Source organism: Macrobrachium nipponense, chromosome 6 (genome assembly GCF_015104395.2).
Source record: "Macrobrachium nipponense isolate FS-2020 chromosome 6, ASM1510439v2, whole genome shotgun sequence".
Taxonomy (NCBI): domain Eukaryota; kingdom Metazoa; phylum Arthropoda; class Malacostraca; order Decapoda; family Palaemonidae; genus Macrobrachium; species Macrobrachium nipponense.
Window position 1 is genome coordinate 44,246,012 of NC_061108.1, and position 18,093 is coordinate 44,264,104.

Genomic DNA, 18,093 nt, shown 5'->3' on the forward strand with positions numbered 1-18,093 from the left:
CCTAGTAGTATAGTTAGCGGCCGCATCGCCCGTTGGTATCACTCTCTCTTGTGGGGATTCTGATTGGAAGGTCTAATTGGTGAATGTCTCGTGGTAGTGTTCTCACTCGCCCCTATTCTCATACCAACACTTCTTTTTAAAGAGTGGAGCGAGTCAGTTGTTTTACTGACATTTTCTTAAATTTTGTTTTTCTCTGGTAATTTTAGATTAATTTTGCCTAGAAAGAATGATATTAAGGATCCTTTCATAGGCCGACCACACGAGCTTGAGCCCAGAAATAGTGATTGCTTGGCGATCGTTCGATACTCGTAAGTGCTGGATGTAAACAGAAATTTGGAAGCTTTTTTTTTTGTTTGTTTATTATAGTTAATGGTTACTTAATAATTATTTGAAATGAGTACATGCAATACATTTAATAAAAAAATTGTGAATTAGATATAAAATATAAAATAAATCAGACTGCTATCATACGTAATTTTTAGAATTCTTCTTCTGTTTTAATATTAAGTTACGTATATGTTTCATTATAGCTGTCAGTAACTCGGTATCTCCATTAGGTAAAGATAGAATAAAGAATAGAAATGAATGGTTATTATACTGTTTGGTAGTTTTATTAGTTGAAGAGAGATACTAATGAAAATTTATGGCTTACTGTGTCCTAGGAAAAAGTTATTGCTTGGCATTCGTCTTTTATTTTTTGCTTTTTATTTTTTTTTTTTATATTTTGTTTTTTTGTTGTTGGTACTCGTAAGAGCGGAATGGTAAATCAATCGATTGGAAGGTTTTTTTTTGTTTGTTTTGTATTATAGTAAGATAATTAATAATTATTTGAAATGAGTACATACTGATTATTTATACATTTTTTGGCATATTCTAAGCTTTTAGCTTCTTAGGTTTAGATGTCAGAATCATAGACTAGGCTACAGTAGCAACCGCTAACATAGGCTAGGCTTATTGCTAAGGGACATATGCTAAAGTCCTAATATATGCAGTAAAAATGGGGTTGAACATTACATGCAGTTGAATATTACTTAAGTATGTACAGTACTTTGCCGTCGTAACCCTAGAACATGTGTTGTAGGCCTGGAAATATAATTTACTGGGGTGTTTTTGGAGGGCTTAGAACGGATTAGCCATTTTACATATAAAATGTGGTCCAATATACGAAAACCTCATGATACGAAGGGCGCCTCGGAACGGATTAATTTCGTATCTCGAGGTACTACTGTATATGATTAATTGGTTATGTATACAATATTGTTTTTCATAGGTGCAGTCAGTGGTAATTATGATTATCCATCAGCCTATAAGTATGTCTCCCGTGATGGATACAATATTGTTTTTCATGGGTACAGTCAGTGGTAATTATGATTATCCATCAGCCTATAAGCATGTCTCCAGTGACATTTCAGTGACATTAAAGTATTTTGTTCTTTAGGCATTTGTTGGTGGAGAGGGGGGCGGGGTTGGCTTTAACAGTACATACCTGCGTGATGAAAATTAAGTGTAAATGTTTTACACAAGATGGTCTCATTTGCTAGGTAAGTTTGTGTCCAGAAATTGAGAGCTATTTAGTGGAATATTTTTGTCAGCCTGATGATTTAATGAAGTACAGCTAGTATTTAGAGATCAGTAAGAAAAGTGTAACAATAGCCTGGATGAAGTGAAGAGGAACTCCTGAACTACTGGTAAAGAAGAGTGTGTAGGGAAGATAGAATTCTGTAAGCAGTGTACATACTAATATTTACTAAATTTTGCGGAGGTTTGTTTACTAAATGCCAAAATTCAAGACTGAGGCATTCTAGGAAGATCATATTGCAAACTCCAAAGTTGCTTAGTGATAAGGTGTCCAGAGACTTGATGATGTAGGCATGTGAAGAAAGTAGCTTCATAGATAAGTAATAGATATGAAAATAGCAGGAAAAACTGTCAGGTCCATAGAAACTCACTACAGGCTACTCCTGTAAAAAGAAAACCTGACTATGTTGATGATGAAAAGGAAAAATGGCAGGAGATACTTAATCTTCAGGTATGGAAGAAAGTTTATCATAAGAATACTGAAAGCATGAAAGTTAACCCTTAAACGCCGAAGCGGTAAAAAAAAATTGTCTCCCGTTTGCCGGAGGTGTTTCGGAGTGAGCGCGGAAGCAGAAAAAATATTTTTTTCAAAAAATCATGGCTCCTTTTTTTGTCATTGGCTGAAATTTAGTATGCAACCATCGGAAATGAAAAAAATTATCATTATCATATATAAATAATGCGATATATGATGCACAAAAACAAAATTTCATATATAATTGTATTCAAATCACGCTGTGTGCAAAACGGTTAAAGGTAACAAGTTACTTTTTTTTCGTTGTAATGTACACTAAATTGCGATCATTTTGGTATATAAACACATTATAAAACGATAAAAGCAACACAGAGAAAATATTATCACAAAATAATGCATGAATTCGTAACGAGCGGACGTAAACAAATATTTTTTTCAAAAATTCACCATAAATCTAAATATTGTCCTAGAGACTTCCAATTTCTTTCAAAATGAAGACAAATGATTGAATATTACTATACTGTAAGAGTATTAGCTTACAATTGCAGTTTTCGACCATATCTGACGAGTTAAAGTTGACTGAATGTCGAATTTTTATATATATATTTTTTTATATGCAATTATTTCGGAAATAAGAAAAGCTACAACCTTCAAATATTTTTTGTTTTATTCTACATGAAATTGCGCACATTATCATATATAAAACTCTATGAAATGCCCAATATGAAACTGAGCAAATATTCCGAGAATGGGACGTACGCATTTCGGAGATTTGTGGCGGAGAATCCGCGCGCGGAGGGAAGGAAAGTTTTTTTTTTAAATTCACCATAAATCTAAATATTTTGCTAGAGACTTCAAATTTGTTTTCAAATGAAGATAAATGACTGAATATTACTAGACTGTAAGAGTTTTTAGCTTACAATGCGTTTTTTCGGGGGGGGGGACCATTTCGTAGAGTCAAAGTTGATAAACGAACGTGGTTTTTTTTTTTTTTCTTTATGTGATTTATATGAAAAATATTTTCAAAAATTGAGAAAAGCTACAACCTTCAATTATTTTTGTTGTATTCTACATGAAAATTGCGCACATTTTCATACATAAAACTCTATGTAACGGCTAATTTAAAATGGTGTAAACATTACCACAATCGCACATATGATTTTTTCGGAAGAGTTACCGCGCTGACGTAAAGAAAATGTTATTTTTTTCATAAATTCACCATAATCGAAATATTGTGCTAGAGACTTCCAATTTGTTGGAAAATGAAGGTAAATGATTGAATATTACTAAAATATAAGAGTTTTAGCTTACAATTGCGTTTTTCGACCATTTCGGTAGAGTCAAAGTTGACCGAAGGTTGAAATTTTGGCACTTATCGTTATTTATATGAAAATATCTCAAAACTGATAAAAGCTACAATCATGAGTATTTTTTGTTGTATTCTACATACAAATGCGCACATTTTCATATACAATACTCCATGTAATGGCTAATTTAAAATGGTACAAAAATTATGTCAAAGTGACGAAATAATTTTTGAGATGTGTCACTGATACTTTTTAGTGCGGCAAGAAAGAAATTCGCGCTTGCGCGCCTGCGTAACGATTGTAAACAAAACAACACCTTGATCTGTGAACTCCCAGCATCCCCCAAGGCGCGTGATTCAAGAGTTTTCGGCTGGTAGGCCTAAAAGTATTTTTCCGCAAATTTTTAAAAAAAACTTTTGTATGTCGACGTAAAATACGTCCAGTCGGCACCCGAGAGACAAAAAATGTCGACGTAAAATACGTCCAGTCGGCGTTTAAGGGTTAAAAGATATGAACATTTATTAGTCTCCTCTCACTCCATGGGAGTATACTATAACAGACAGGATAATTGACAAGAACAATGTAATTGCTGAATTTGAAAACTTGTCCTTCTCCAATTTTTCCAAGAAGAGATGCTTTTGTTTGAAGTGAGAATTCCAGTCTTCCAGAATTGATTAAATGTAATCTCCCTGTGTTATCCATGCCATTAAAAGCCCTCTTGTTGAGCCATGAATTGCAGGGGATACTGGAACTCAAGGTTGTTATGAAAATGTCAGTTAAACCTCATCTTACGAAAAATTGGCTCCTTTTTTTTTTTTTTTTTTTTTTTTTTTTTTTTTTTTTTTTTGGTGCCAGACAAGTATAAAATAAGTACTTTAACTAAGTACTGTACTTATTCATATGACTGTGAATTTGCTGCTGTATTTCTACACCAATTTGATGTATACTACAATATATGCAGTATAGATAATATAGAATCATTGTTCTATTTTACTTTTAGGTTGTTGTAATTCAAAGAGTATACAATACTGTAATAACAAATTAAAATTGATGCATTATAAATTATATAGCATCGGCATTCTATTTTTCATTTGTTCATACATGAACAAACCTTCGGTCTTAACAATAGAATAATTTCTAGTGCCTAGCTGGATCCGGTTAAAAAACAGATGAAAGCAAGGAATCTTGTGATATCTGGCAACGCATTTGTAAATCGGGTGAAGGATGGTCGAAGACTTCGACCATTCACCTATGATTGCTCATCAGTCTTTCTTTTGACCGCCTGGACGAGAGTCATGTTAACCTCTCTTGGCCTTTTCCTGGTTCATTGCCCGTTTCGCTTCTGTTTATTGTGTGTGTTTGGCTGGTATTATGGCTTCTTCTGCTCCTTCTCGGCGTCAGCGTATGTGTCCCGGAGTCCCAGGTTTTCCGTGTTCTTGTTTTTTGGCCTTGTCAGTGACCGACCCTCACATCACGTGCAGTAGGTTTCGTTCTAATTTTTGTACTATTACGAATCCTTACACGGAATGCTGGGCATGGCCTAAGGAGCAGTGGAGGTCATTTTATGACAAGAGAGAACATCGGAGGGTTTCGACTCTTCCTACTTGGGAAGGTTTTGCGCCTCTTCCCGATGTTTCATCTCTTGCAGTAGTCAACCCTCATAGTAGCATTGTCCCTGCGTCTCCTTCCTTTTCTTCCATTGATTCGTCAATGGAAGTATCGGGAGGCCGCCAGGCTAATGTTTATAATGTAGCCCCTTCTTCCTCGGGAGCTTATTTGATTCCCGAGAAGGCTGAGGCTTTTTTTTATCAATCTCTTCTCTTCCAGAGTCAGAGGCGTCCAAAATGACGGCGATTTGGAAGACGCTCGGGCTAGGGGGTCCCCCATCCTTGGAGGGGTTGCTAGCGCATTTTGTGGAGTCTCGCACCCCCCTCCCCGGTCTGGCCAGGCCATCCCCCCTCCTCCTGGCCTCGTCTTCATGGGTAGCAGCAGTCAGCCATCTTGTATTGCTCCGCCAGTGTCTGCTGCCGCTTCGAGTCTGAGTGACGCTGTGGCGTCGGCCCTATTGATGACGTTACGGGATCCGTCCTTGTGTATTCCTCCGCCAGTGGTATCTCATTCCCTCTCCTGTCAAGAGTTTGAAGGTAGTGAGCGCGGAGTTGGTGCAGCAGGAGTGTTTGCCTACCTCTCTCACTGGTGCTTCCAAGATTTTGACTCTAAGGGATTCTCCTTCGATCTTGAGTGTTTGAGTTTCCCCCCCATCTCACGTGCGTACGTCCGCCACGCCTGTGACCATTCATGGACATGTGGAGTCATCTGTTGAGGTAAGTGATGTTTCTAGTGTTATAGTGGGTTCGTCTTCGAAGCCGATGCATGGACCCAGCCAAGACAGGTTAGTTGGGGTTTCGGACTGTTTGGCTGCTAACCCTTCCGTTAATTTTGGTGGGGAAGGTGCCTTACACATCCTTCTTATCGTCGGTCTCCATTGCTGGAGCAGAAGTAGGGAGACACGCAAGAGTTTCTGTCTTCCTTTTCGTATGTTGTTGATCTCATTCGTGGGTTTAACAATTTGGAAATTAGGACTCGGGCTTGGTCGTCTTACACTCCTTGCTTGAAAGCCTTGGTGGGAGCCACTCAGGACCCCAAATCATCTCTGCAGCTTCCTTTGTCAGGGCATGTTCAGTAAGTCTTGCAGAGGGTTAGCACCTCTGTTTCAGACCGTGACGGTTCGCTTTGCTCTAGGGACTCTACCAAACTACTACCCCCGCCTCTCATGAGGCATAGGAAGTACTATGCTACGAGCTCTGCATTTTTGTTGTCATGCCATCTTAACCCAGACGTCATTTGCCTGAAGCCGGGATTGACTTTGGAACAGGTGAGGTCGGTGGCCCCGTCCTTGTCTCCACTAGATGCCTCAGCATTGGAATCTAAGGCGGCCTCCATGTTGTAGACGGTTTCTTGGCTGGACCTCTGGTCTGTGGTTATTGCCCAGATAGCTTCTGACAGGTCCCCGGAAGGGTTTACGAGTGCCTCCTCACTTGCCAGTCTGTTGCAGTCCAGGGGCAAGGTGTTTTCATAATTGGCTCACCTCAGTGCTAATTTATGAGCTAATCTTCTGATTAGAAGGGATGCGGCTTTGTCTAGGATGGAGAGATCGCTTGACACTGAGTCCTTGCTGGCATTGAGGAACGGAGATCTGTTGGAGTCCCAACTTTTGTTTCCTCGGACAGAACTCGAGAATGTGATAGACCGTTGCCGAGCTGACACCAAAGACAGACTGGTGCACCAGGCCGTGTCTAAGTCGGAGTCTCATCCATCCTCGGAGACGTCTAGCTCCTCCTCTTTCCCCGTCCAGCAGCAGTCAAGGAGATCGTCGCCTGGTCGGCCATTGAGGACTTCAAATTCGGCAGGGCCTTCCAGTTCGACACAGCCTAAGTCAGAAGTTCAGTGCCCCTTTCACTTTCGTTCCTTTAAGCCAAGAAGGGGCCCAAGGAGCAGAGGTAAAGGGTGCCATCGGTAGGTTAGTGGCATAGTTATGGGGCAGAGAAGTGGGTAGTAGATGTCCTTCGAGTGGGGTACCTACTGCCATTCGACTTCTCTCCTCCTCTGTTGGACAAGCCGCAGCTCAGGAAAGCATATCCTCCAGATTCTCTGAAGTTCTTGGCTCTTCAGGAGGAAGTGCAGAAAATGCTGGACAAGGATGTGATAGAGGAAGTAGTCCGTCCCCAGGGTTTTACAGTCACATCTTCTTGGTGCCCAAGGCATCGGGAGGATGGAGGCCTATGATCGACTTATCCACCTTGAATCACTTCACCAGGAAGACACGGTTCTAGATGGAGACCCTGCGCTCGGTGTTGGCAGCTGTGAGGGAAGGCGACTTCATGCTGTCGATAGATTTAAGGGATGCATACTTCCAAATCCCAGTTCATCGCACATCCAGGAAGTTCCTTCGCTTATCTGTTCCGGACTAGGTCTTCGAGTTCTAAGTCTTGTACTTTGGGCCGACGACAGCCCCTCAAGTGTTCACAAGGGTCTTCTCTCTCGTTTCAAGGTGGGCCCATGCTCAGGGGATCCGTTTGCTGAGGTACCTCGACGATTGGTTAGTCTTGGCAGTTTCCAGGGAAAAGCTGCTGCAGGACAGGGATTGTCTACTTCAGTTCTGTCTGGAACTGGGTATATTAGTCAACTAGGAAAAGTCAAACCTTGTACCCACTCAAAGGATTTTCTACCTGGGCATGGTCATGGATACGACAGTGGCAGAAGTTTTTCTGTCGGATCAGAGATTGGAGAAGTTGCGGGCGGTGGCGTGCAACTTCCTGTCAGAGTCACATCAGTCAGCTCATCATTGGCAGGTTCTTCTGGGAGTGTTGTCTTCCCTGGAGAAGCTGGTCCCTCATGGGCATCTTCATCTTTGGTCTCTGCAATGGAGACTGGGAGAATTCTGGTCTCTGGTGGGGGACTCTTCCCTGTTACTGGTTCCTCTGTCTATGTAAGTGAGAGAAGACCTTCGTTGGTGGGTGGACAACCAAAATCTATGGAAGGGTGTCCCTCCGCGTTCTCTTCCACCCGACTTCCTTCTGTTCTTGGACACCTCCCTTGCAGGTTGGGGCACTCATTTAGACTGCCTCATCGCTTCAGGCGTTTGGAGTTTGGAGGACAAGCAGCAACATATCAACGTCTTGGAGTTGAAGGCGGCTTTCTTGGGTCTGAAGGAGTTTGGGGGAAGGTAGAGGGTCACTCTGTCGTTCTCATGTCTGACAACACCACGGTGGTAGCCTATGTGAAAAAACAGGGAGGCCTGGTTTCAAGTCAACTTCACGCCTTGACCGTTGAGCTTCACCAGTGGGCGGTCAGCAATTTGGTAGGGCTCTCAGCCAGGTATATCCCAGGGAAACGGAATGTGGTCGCAGACAAACTCAGTCGCCGGGATCAAATCCTAGGCACAGAGTGGTCCCTTCATCAAGTGGTGGCTGACAAGCTTTTCCAGATTTGGGGGAGACCCATGCTGGACCTTTTTGCGACACACTTCAACAGGAAGCTGGAGATGTTCTGTTCAGTGGTTCCAGATCCTTTAGCATTGGCAGAGAACACATTCCAACATCCCTGGTACAACCTGGAGGTGTATGCCTTCCCTCCGTTTTGTTTGATCTGTCAGGTTCTGAACAGGTTGATGAGTTCACAGGGTCTCAGGATGACTTTGGTAGCCCCTCTGTGGCCTCAGGCAGAATGGTTTCCAGATCTGCTGTCGTTGTTGTCAGAGGTTCCAAGGGAAATTCCCCCTTGGCGACATCTGTGTCAGTAGAATCCCTGTCTCTTCATAGTTGGAGGCTATCAAGTATCTCCTCCGAGCGAGAGGCTTATCTCAGAGAACAGCTGAGCACATGTCCAGCAGTCTTAGAAAGTCGACCTCCGCGATTTAGCAAGGCAAATGGGCAATCTGCTGTGATTGGTGTCGTAAACGGGGTTTTTCTCCACTTGTGACCTCTATTCAGCGAATAGCAGACTTTTTACCCTTCCTCAGAGACAAGAAACATTTGTCAATTTCTGCCATTAGAGGCTACAGGGTGGCCCTGAGTTTGGTGTTATGCTTTAAGGGTATCGACATCTCCTCCTCCTGGGAACTTTCCTTGCTAGTTAAGGGGTTTGAGCAGTCGAGTTCTCCTAGAGAGCTCAAGCCTCCGACGTGGGATGTCTCCTTGGTTCTTAAGAGCTTCACTAAGAGTCCATATGAGCCCTTGCGTCGCTCATCTGACAGGAACTTGACGCTCAAGACAGTTTTCCTTCTGGCTTTGGCATTTTCCAAGAGGGTAGGAGAGCTCCATGGTCTGAGCTATGAGGTGAAGCACACCAGGGGTTGGGGGTCAATGTCCTTCGAATTTGTCCCAGAATTTGTGGCCTAGACCCAAAATCCCTCTGTGCATGATGACAGTTCACTTCGTTTTCCATTCCATCACTGACTGACCTTGTGGGTGGTGATGCTCAAGAGCTTTTGTTGTGTTCAGTCCGGGCCCTGCGTTGCTATCTTAAACCAGGCTGCCGCAGACTTTTTGTTAGCACAGGCCGTACAAAGAAAGATGGGAAGCCATCAGACTTGGCACCTTAAACCTTAAAGGACTCTGCACCTTAAACCAGGCTGCCGCAGACTTTTTGTTAGCACAGGCCGTACAAAGAAAGATAGGAAGCCATCAGACAGGCATACTTGACTCTTGATGATTCTACCACCACGTCTGTGCAGGCTAGAGCGCATGACGTTAGAGGTATTCGTCCCTCTGTGGCTTTCAAAAAGAACTTGGCTGTACATAGAGTGCTGAACGCTTGTACTTGGTTAAGCCAGTCCACGTTCACCTCCTTCTGTCTTAAGGATGTTGCCCACAGATCTACGGACACATTTACCCTGGGACTTGCGGTGGCTGCCCAACGGGTTGTGTAACTCATGGTTGCCCTTAACAGGGCACCTTTGTATTTTACCTAAGATGATTGTGTGGATGAGAGAATGAGTGAGTTGGCTGGTCTCCTTCTTTCTCTTGTACCTTTCTTTCTTCCTTCAGGCAGTTTAAGGAATAGACACGTCATTCGCTGGACTGGTCTGATACAGGTGAGTAAGGTAGTCATACTGATAGTGTGGTCATGCAATATACAAATATCTTACCCGCTATTTGGTAGCATATGCTCCACTCCTTGGCAAGGAGGGGTTGGGAGTAATACAAACCCTGGTGTGTTGGTTTGTTATTGGACAGTCAAAGTTCCTCTTTGGTTCCCTATACAATGGTTATCCCATGTATCATTGTACGTCACTTAGGGTCTGAGTCTTTAGATATTAATTTATCTAGCTTCTCAATGGGCTTCAGTCCCTCTCCAAAAACAATTCTTTTTGAGAGCTGGACTGGTGGGTAGGCCCCCAGCTGGTCTAGGATGTCTTATACCTCCCTCCAAGTATGAGTCTATCCTATTGTTAAGACCGAAGGTTTGTTCGCGTATGAACAAATGACAAATTTTCTAAGACAATTTGTATTTTTCATAGCTACAAACCTGAGGTCTTAACATTATACTGCCCACCTCCAACCGCCCCTCTGTGAGTTACGACATCTTGAGTTGGACAAGACTGATGCGAGATCATAGGTGAATGGTCTTTGACCATCCTTCACCTGATCTACACATGTGTTGCCAGATATCACAAGATTCCTTGCTTTCATCTGTTTTTTAATCGTATCCAGCTAGGCGCTAGAAATTATCCTATTGTTAAGACCTCAGGTTTGTAGCTATGAAAATTACAAATTGTCTCAGAAAATTTGTCATTTTGAGGTGGAGGGCCCACAAGTTAAGAGATATTATGGAATATTTTGTATAAAGCCCTTTATTCCATTTACAGCCATAGTTGATGTTGGTGCTGCTCATTTCAAGTATGACATGCGGCGATTAACAGAAATCTTAGCTTTTCCTCGAGCATGGTACAGAAGATCAATAGTAAGACGGCTGTTTTTGGGAGACTTTACAGGGGGAACAGTTGCCAGCGACTGGGATGAAACAAGTCCTGCCCCTTCTGCAAGTGAATCACCACCAAATCATAGTGCTCCTTTGAAAAGGCAGTCATCAAGGTATTTATTTTTCCCTCTACATACATATGTTGCAAGGTTTACAAGAGAGTAGACTTCTGACACAGAATACATACGTATTGTGTTACATAGTGTACCTTAGCATTAATATAAAGAAATTTTCCATTATTAGATATTTTTTAACAAAGATATGTTGTACAATTCTTTATTTTGACCCTGGGCCTGTTACTCATTACAATAAGAGAAATTGCAAAGTACTTTACTCAAATATTTGAGGCTTAAGGTCAAATTTTTCCAATCTCAAGAGTTGGGCCCTAACTACAATTTGATGTATTTATCCGAGATGTTCATACGTAGTAACAAGTCAAAGGTTGAGTTTTTAATTACTATTGGGTTTGATGGCCCTGATTTTATTTATCTCCACAACATCTCACATGTGCAAGGTATGGCTGTGCAGTCAACCTCCTGTTTTGGTGCTCTCGAGATTCGTGGACTCACCTATTTGTGGATTTTTTCTTCAATAAATATATGTATACTAATTATGGTACAAGTGTATTTTATGTTATTTTTATGACTAAATACATATATTTTTATGATACAAGAATGATTTATTAATTTTCAAATATTAATATTGATTAATACTGTAATAAGTTTAATAAGATTTAATATTAGATAATCAAAATTGTAATGCTCTCTCTCTCTCTCTCTCTCTCTCTCTCTCTCTCTCTCTCTCTCTCTCTCTCCTCTCTCTCTCTCTCTCTCTCTCTCTCTCAAATGTATGTACTAATTTTCAAATAATAGTAATGTAAACAACAATAATATCAATTCTTTAAAGAAAATACAAGGAATTCCCAATCTTTCAGCTTCAAGACTTGGAGAGAGGGGTGAAGGTGTAGTTGTCACAAATGTCAAGACTCTCTCTCTCTCTCTCTCTCTCTCTCTCTCTCTCTCTTCTCTCTTTTCACAAATTATCGCTTCCGACACATTACCTTTTTGAACTTTTTCCCTTGGCCCACACCAACAGTTTCTTGACATCTTCAAGCAGTTGAGATCTCTGTCTTGTTAAAAACGTTAACCCTTTCGCAACTCCAGCTGCCTTGATTTCTTTTTTCTTCACTAGGATGGAGCTGATTGTTGGAATGGACTTGCCGTACATTCTAGGAAGATCAGCCATTTGTGGGACACTTTCATACTTTACTATGAGTTCTTTCTTGAATTCTACAGTTTCTCTTCTTTCTACAGAATGGCTGACACTCAAAACTTTCTTTGGCCCCAAAAAAGGATTTTGACAAAGGAAAAATCTATTTCTGGGCGAGGGGTTCGTGTCGCCCTGTGAAATACTTCTTAAGTTCATTATTTCTAAGGTAAATGATCTAACACATACCAGAGAAAAATAAATTCAGGAAGATGTCAGTATAACTGACTCGCTCACCCTAATAAAAAGAGAGTGGCGGTATGGTAACTGGGGCGAGTGAGACCACTACCACGAACCTTTTGTCATTTAGAACTCTCTCACACCAAAATCCCCCTCCTGCGAGAGCCGATCCATAGGCGGAGACGGCAACTACTACTACTACACCCCACGCCACGCCAACTGCCACGCCTCTGGTGGTCATCCTTGTCGTTAGATGCCAATCTTGGGCTGCAGGGCGGGAGACAGGGGGGGATTTCACAGGGCGACACGAACCCCTCGCCCAGAAATAGATTTTTCCTTCGTCAAAATCCTTTTTCTGGGCTCAGTTCGTGTCGCTGTGTGAAATAGTACCAGAGAAACAGCACAAGATGAATATACAAAAAAGGGTCTAAATGAAACTATAAAATAAAATTAAAAGTATAATGTAACTGATTCATAAGTTATCATACAAAATTGTCTTAACAAAATAAAAGAGACTTATGGCTAACTTAAAATTAAATCTTATATACAATGATAACTTACGTAGTATAGTGAGTTAAGATAATACAGGGTAAAGACTCACTAATACTAAAACAAAATACAATTTATAACAAACAATAAAGGTGTGCTACCCTAGCATAAAAATAAGGGGGGCAACACCCAAAGACATTTCATAATATACAAAAATGGTGTGGGTGTCCCTAGCATAAAAATAAGGGACACTCCACCTTGATTATAATCATAGCAGCTAAGGCTAGGGAACCATAGAGCTTAACGGTAGGCTAAGTGATATATTAGTCGAGGTAGGTAGAAAGGAGATCTGGATCTTCAACTACAACTACTGTGCAGAGTCAGGGGAAACTATGTTTCCCGCTGCCACTGCTGAAAATTTTAAGGATTCCAAGGACTTTAGATAGTGACGCTTGAAGACTGTCGGCGATTTCCATCCAGTATATTTCTTTAGTTCATCAAAGTTCATATGTTGAAAATAATTAATAGAGGTGGCTACTGCCCTGATATCATGTGCTTTTGGGAATGATTCAGGATTAGCTTGTTTAATGAAGTAAAGGATCTGCTGCCTGATACCTTTTACTGATAAAGTACCACCTTTTTCCCTCATAAAAAGAGGACCTGAGGATCTAGAGGATATCCTAGACAGATAGGCTCGTAAGGTCATTACTGGACAAAGAGAAGGGTCTTGGGGAAGAGGGATGACCTTCCAAGGTGCCCACCTCGCTAAAGGATCCTCATTTTTTGCTAAAAAACTGCGATCTGGGGAAAGTAAAACTTCTCCTGTAGGAAGAAATTCTACGTGCCCTGCATCTCTGGATAGAGCCGACAGTTCTGAAATTCTGGCCCCTGAGGCCAAGCTTAGCAAAAATAGCGTCTTTCTTAGTAACATTATGAATGTGCAAGAAGAGTTGTCAGTGTCTGAAGCCAGTTTGAGGACGTCATTTAAGAACCATGATACTGAAGCCGGTCTTTTGGAAGGCCTAAGTCTAGCACAAGCTTTGGGAATAGATGTAAAATAAGAGTCTGTCAAGTCTATGTGAAAACCCAACTGAAAGATTTTCTTCAAAGCTGATTTATTAGTGGTAATAGTGCTAGCTGCTAAGCCTTTTTCAAATAAGGACCTGAAGAAGGATATAGCTGAATTCACTGTCATGGTTGTGGTGTTTGTCTCGTTCAGGAAAGATGCTAACTTTTTAACAGCAGCATCGTACTGTCTCAAAGTTGATTCCCTTTTATCTGATTCCAAAAAGAGGATATTCTGGGGATCGATATCTGCATCTTTTTTAGCCGCGAACTTCATGAAGTCCATAAAGTTAGGGTTTTGAGAATTCCTGAGGAAGCGAACACAGTCCTCATTTGTACTGACTGAGATAGTTTGGGATTTGGAATCCGTCGAGGTCAAAGACTCAATTCCAGAAGCAGAGGGTACCAGTTGCTCTTTGGCCAGTCTGGGGCTACTAGAGCTACTTGTCCCTTGAAAGTCCTGAGTTTGTTCAGAACTTTCAATAGAAGATTCACTGGAGGGAAGATGTATATCCTCCTCCACTGATTCCAGTCTATGGATAGAGCGTCTGTGGCATAAGCCAGAGGGTCCAGGTTGGGGGCCACATAGCAAGGGAGCTTGTGGTTCGCTTGTGAGGCAAAAAGATCTACTTGGAGACCTGGGACACTCCGGCGTATCCACTGGAACGACTTGTTGTCCAGGGACCACTCTAATTCTAGAGGAACTGATCGCGACAAGGCGTCTGCTATCACGTTCCTTACTCCCACTAAGTGGGTGGAGGATAGGTGCCATTTGTACTTGTTTGCTAGAGAGAAAATGGCTATCATGACATGGTTCACATGTTTTAATTCTGATCCCCCTCTGTTGATGCAGTGTACTACTACTGCGCTGTCCAATACCAGTTTTATATGAGAATTCTTTGGTGGAAGGAGCCTCTTCAGAATGAGAGATACTGCCATAGCCTCCAATACGTTTATGTGGAGTTGGCGGAACTGAGGTGACCAAGTTCCTTGAACTTTTTTGAACTGAGAGTATCCTCCCCAACCGCTTAGTGAGGCGTCTGTATGGATAATTAACGCCGGAGGAGGATATTGAAGAGGAACTGACTTGGACAGATTTCTTACTTCCGCCCATGGACGAAGTTGGTTGCGAAGGGTTTGTGGGATTACTGACAACTTGTCTCGATATTTGACATTTGCTCTTGAGCGCCAAACTCGATTTATGTCTTTCAGCCTTGCTTTCAGTAGGACGTCCATCACTGAAGCAAACTGAAGGGAACCTAGGATTCTTTCCTGGTTCCTCCTTGAAGCCTGTTTGTTCTTTAGGAATTGCCATACTGACTTGGCTATTTCTTTCCTTTTGACTACCGGAATTGACACATTGTGGGAGGATAAGTCCCATTGGATGCCCAGCCACTGAAAACGAGTCTCCGGAGTGAATCTGGACTTCATTTTGTTTATCTGGAACCCCAGATGTTCCAGAAATTGAATTACCTTGTTTGTGGCTTTGAGGCATTCCTCGACGGTTGATGCCCAAATCAGCCAATCGTCGAGGTATGTTACTACCATTATCCCTTGTGATCTCAGTTGTTGAACTACTACTTCCGCTATTTTCGTGAATACCCTGGGTGCTACATTCAGCCCGAAGGGCATCACTTTGAAAGAGAATGCCTGGTCTCCCAGCTTGAAGCCTAGGTATGGGCGAAAGTGTCTCGCGATTGGGATATGATAGTATGCGTCTGTAAGATCGATAGAGGTGGTGACGGCCCCACGGGGAAGTAAGGTCTGTACCTGTGAGATGGTCAGCATTTTGAACTTGTCGCAGCGAATGAATAAGTTTAGCTGGGACAAGTCTAAGATTATTCTTCTTTTTAATGAGCCTTTCTTTGGCACGCTGAACAAGCGTCCTTGAAATTTTAGATGCATGATTCTCGACACAACTCCTTTCTGAAGGAGCTCCTCTGCGTAATCTGCCAATTCCTTTGATGGTAGTTGAAGGAATGATTTGGTTGGGGGAGGACCTTTGATCCAACTCCAACCTAGCCCTTTGGACACAATGCTCTGTGCCCATTTGCTGAACCCCCACCTGCGGCGGAAGAGGAACAGCCTCCCTCCTACCTGGGGGATCTCACTGCTGTTGTGCGGGATGGCCTCTGCGTCCTCCACGGAAGTGCTTACCCCTGTTGGTAGCTCTTCCTGCGCCTCGTTGCCAAAAGTTACCTCTGGCCCTACTTCCCCTTGCAAACCTATTAAAGGTTTGAAAGGTTTGGCTTTCGAACATAGGGTTGAAAGCCGGAGAAACAGTATACGAGGTTGAGGGCTGACCTTGTGGGGACAGCAGGAGAATGGGCTGGTTCTGGCCTTTAGATGTTGACACCGGCCCTGGACCTGGTTGAATGACCGGAACAGCCTGTACAAAGTGCTACTGCTGCTGATGTTTTTGGTACGGCTGGAACCTTTTTGTCTTCTTTAATTTCTTGCCAGAGGAGGAAGAGTTCTCAGGCTTCCTCTTAGCCGAGATACCCCAACGAGCTCTGAGGCTTTGGTTAAGCCTCGCGGCTTCGTGGTGTACCTCGTTGACCGCTGACTCCGGAAAGAGGTCTGCTCCCCAGATGTTGGAGGCGAGCAACTTATTCGGCTCATGCCGGATAGTAGCCTCTTGGAGGACGTGTTTTCAGCAATTCCTCCTTGCGATGATAAAGTCATATGCGTCAACTTGCACGGTCTGCATCTGAGACTTGGCCAGAATTTTGAAGAGAGGTTCCGAGCTGTAGGTTAGAGCAGCAACTTCAGTTATGACCAGGGAATTGAGTGTCCTCCCAAGCCTGGTCCTTGCCTCAAACTCTGCCTGAATGAGGTTATCAGGCAGCCTGGGCAACTTCTCACCAAACTGTTCCATAGCACAGTCCGGCTTTAGTTTACCTACCGTGAAGGTAGCTGGCAGGTTCTCCCACAGGTCCCCGAACGCTGGGAAGAGAGGAGATGTAGGATCTGCTTCCTTGAGCTGTGGGAGGGGTTCGTCCTTCATTCCCGCTTGCATAGTTACCTCCATTAGCTTTGTCGTAAAGGGGAGTGGTGCCTCCTCCTCTGTGGCAAAGATGGTAAACGGGCTTTTGAAAACTTGGAGTCTGGTGTTGGAGCAGTCCCAGTCCTCCAAGCAATGCACCCAATCCCTTTGGGCCTGATCTCGACTGTACAGGACAGTTTCTCTAGGGATTTTGTCCTCCCTATTAAGAGCTGTCTCTGTCAGCCTTGCGTATCCCATGAAAGGCGGCTCCAATCCGGCAGGGTAGAACTCGAAGTCCTCGATCCTTCTCGTTCCACACTCCGGAATTGAAATCATGCCATCTTTGAAGGGAGCATAGGCTGCTACCCTCCAAGGATTACTCATGGAAAAGGCGGGAAGGGTGTCGTACGCCGGTAACTGGGCAACACCAGTTCCTACTACCGGGGGGTCGACCTGAGGAGTCTGGTTCAGGCCAGCCAGGTGATTGTCGTGGTCCAACACACGTTCAGCCAGGTTCTGAATGGACTGACCTGACTGATTTAGCGTTGAAGAGAATTGAGCAAACATTTGCTCAAACCTCTGCTCAAACCTCGTACCGAGTGATCCAACCAGATCGCCTACCTGCTGTAAGACGCCTGCCGAAAAGGCAGCGGGGTCAAAAGCACTAGGTACCATAACCCCGGCAGGAGTCACCGGAGGAGTTCCGGCAGCAGCAGGAGAAGGTACAGGCTCGGTGGGAGCGCAGACCTTCTCCTTAGAGGACTTGCCTTGTGACCCTTTGGAATGTGAAGGTACAGGCTTCACTTTCGCTGCTCCGGGATAGGAAGCCGAAGACTTACGAGAAGAAGAAGACGACGTCTTTTTTGACGACGTCTTCTGCAGGGTCTTCTGCTCTCTGTGTCCCTTCAACTTGGGGGGCACAGATGCAGTAAGCGTACTAGCGGGGATCTCTGACCCCGTAAAGCCTTGGAAGGATGAGGAAGAAGGGACAGGAGAAGAAGATCCAGACGCACCCAAGGGAGGCCCTTGGGCGCCCAGCAAACCTACCTCAACTAACAGATCCTCGGCACCTACCGTCATAGGCTCTAGGTTAAGATCCAGTATGGCGACGTCCGCCACGATGTCTTGGCTACCTACGTCAACCAAAGCTTGCTCCACCTGCTGCTGTATGGAGGCAATCGTCGGAGCTGCCGCGGCTGGGTCCACGTACCCAGTTGTCTTGCCCGCGATGGAAGATCTGGACAGCCATCATCTTGTCTAGGATG

The 18,093-nt window shown here is 43.4% G+C and overlaps 1 protein-coding gene across 5 annotated transcripts in view; it reads left to right on the forward strand.

Annotated features, from left to right (window-relative positions):
• LOC135216295 (bridge-like lipid transfer protein family member 1) overlaps positions 1–18,093 on the forward strand; it is a 344,268-nt gene that overhangs the window by 246,762 nt on the left and 79,413 nt on the right. For all 5 annotated transcript variants that reach the window (XM_064251461.1, XM_064251462.1, XM_064251464.1 and 2 more), the window contains one exon: positions 10,730–10,955. In XM_064251461.1, coding sequence (XP_064107531.1) covers positions 10,730–10,955 — 226 coding nt within the window. The remainder of the gene's footprint in view (positions 1–10,729; positions 10,956–18,093) is intronic.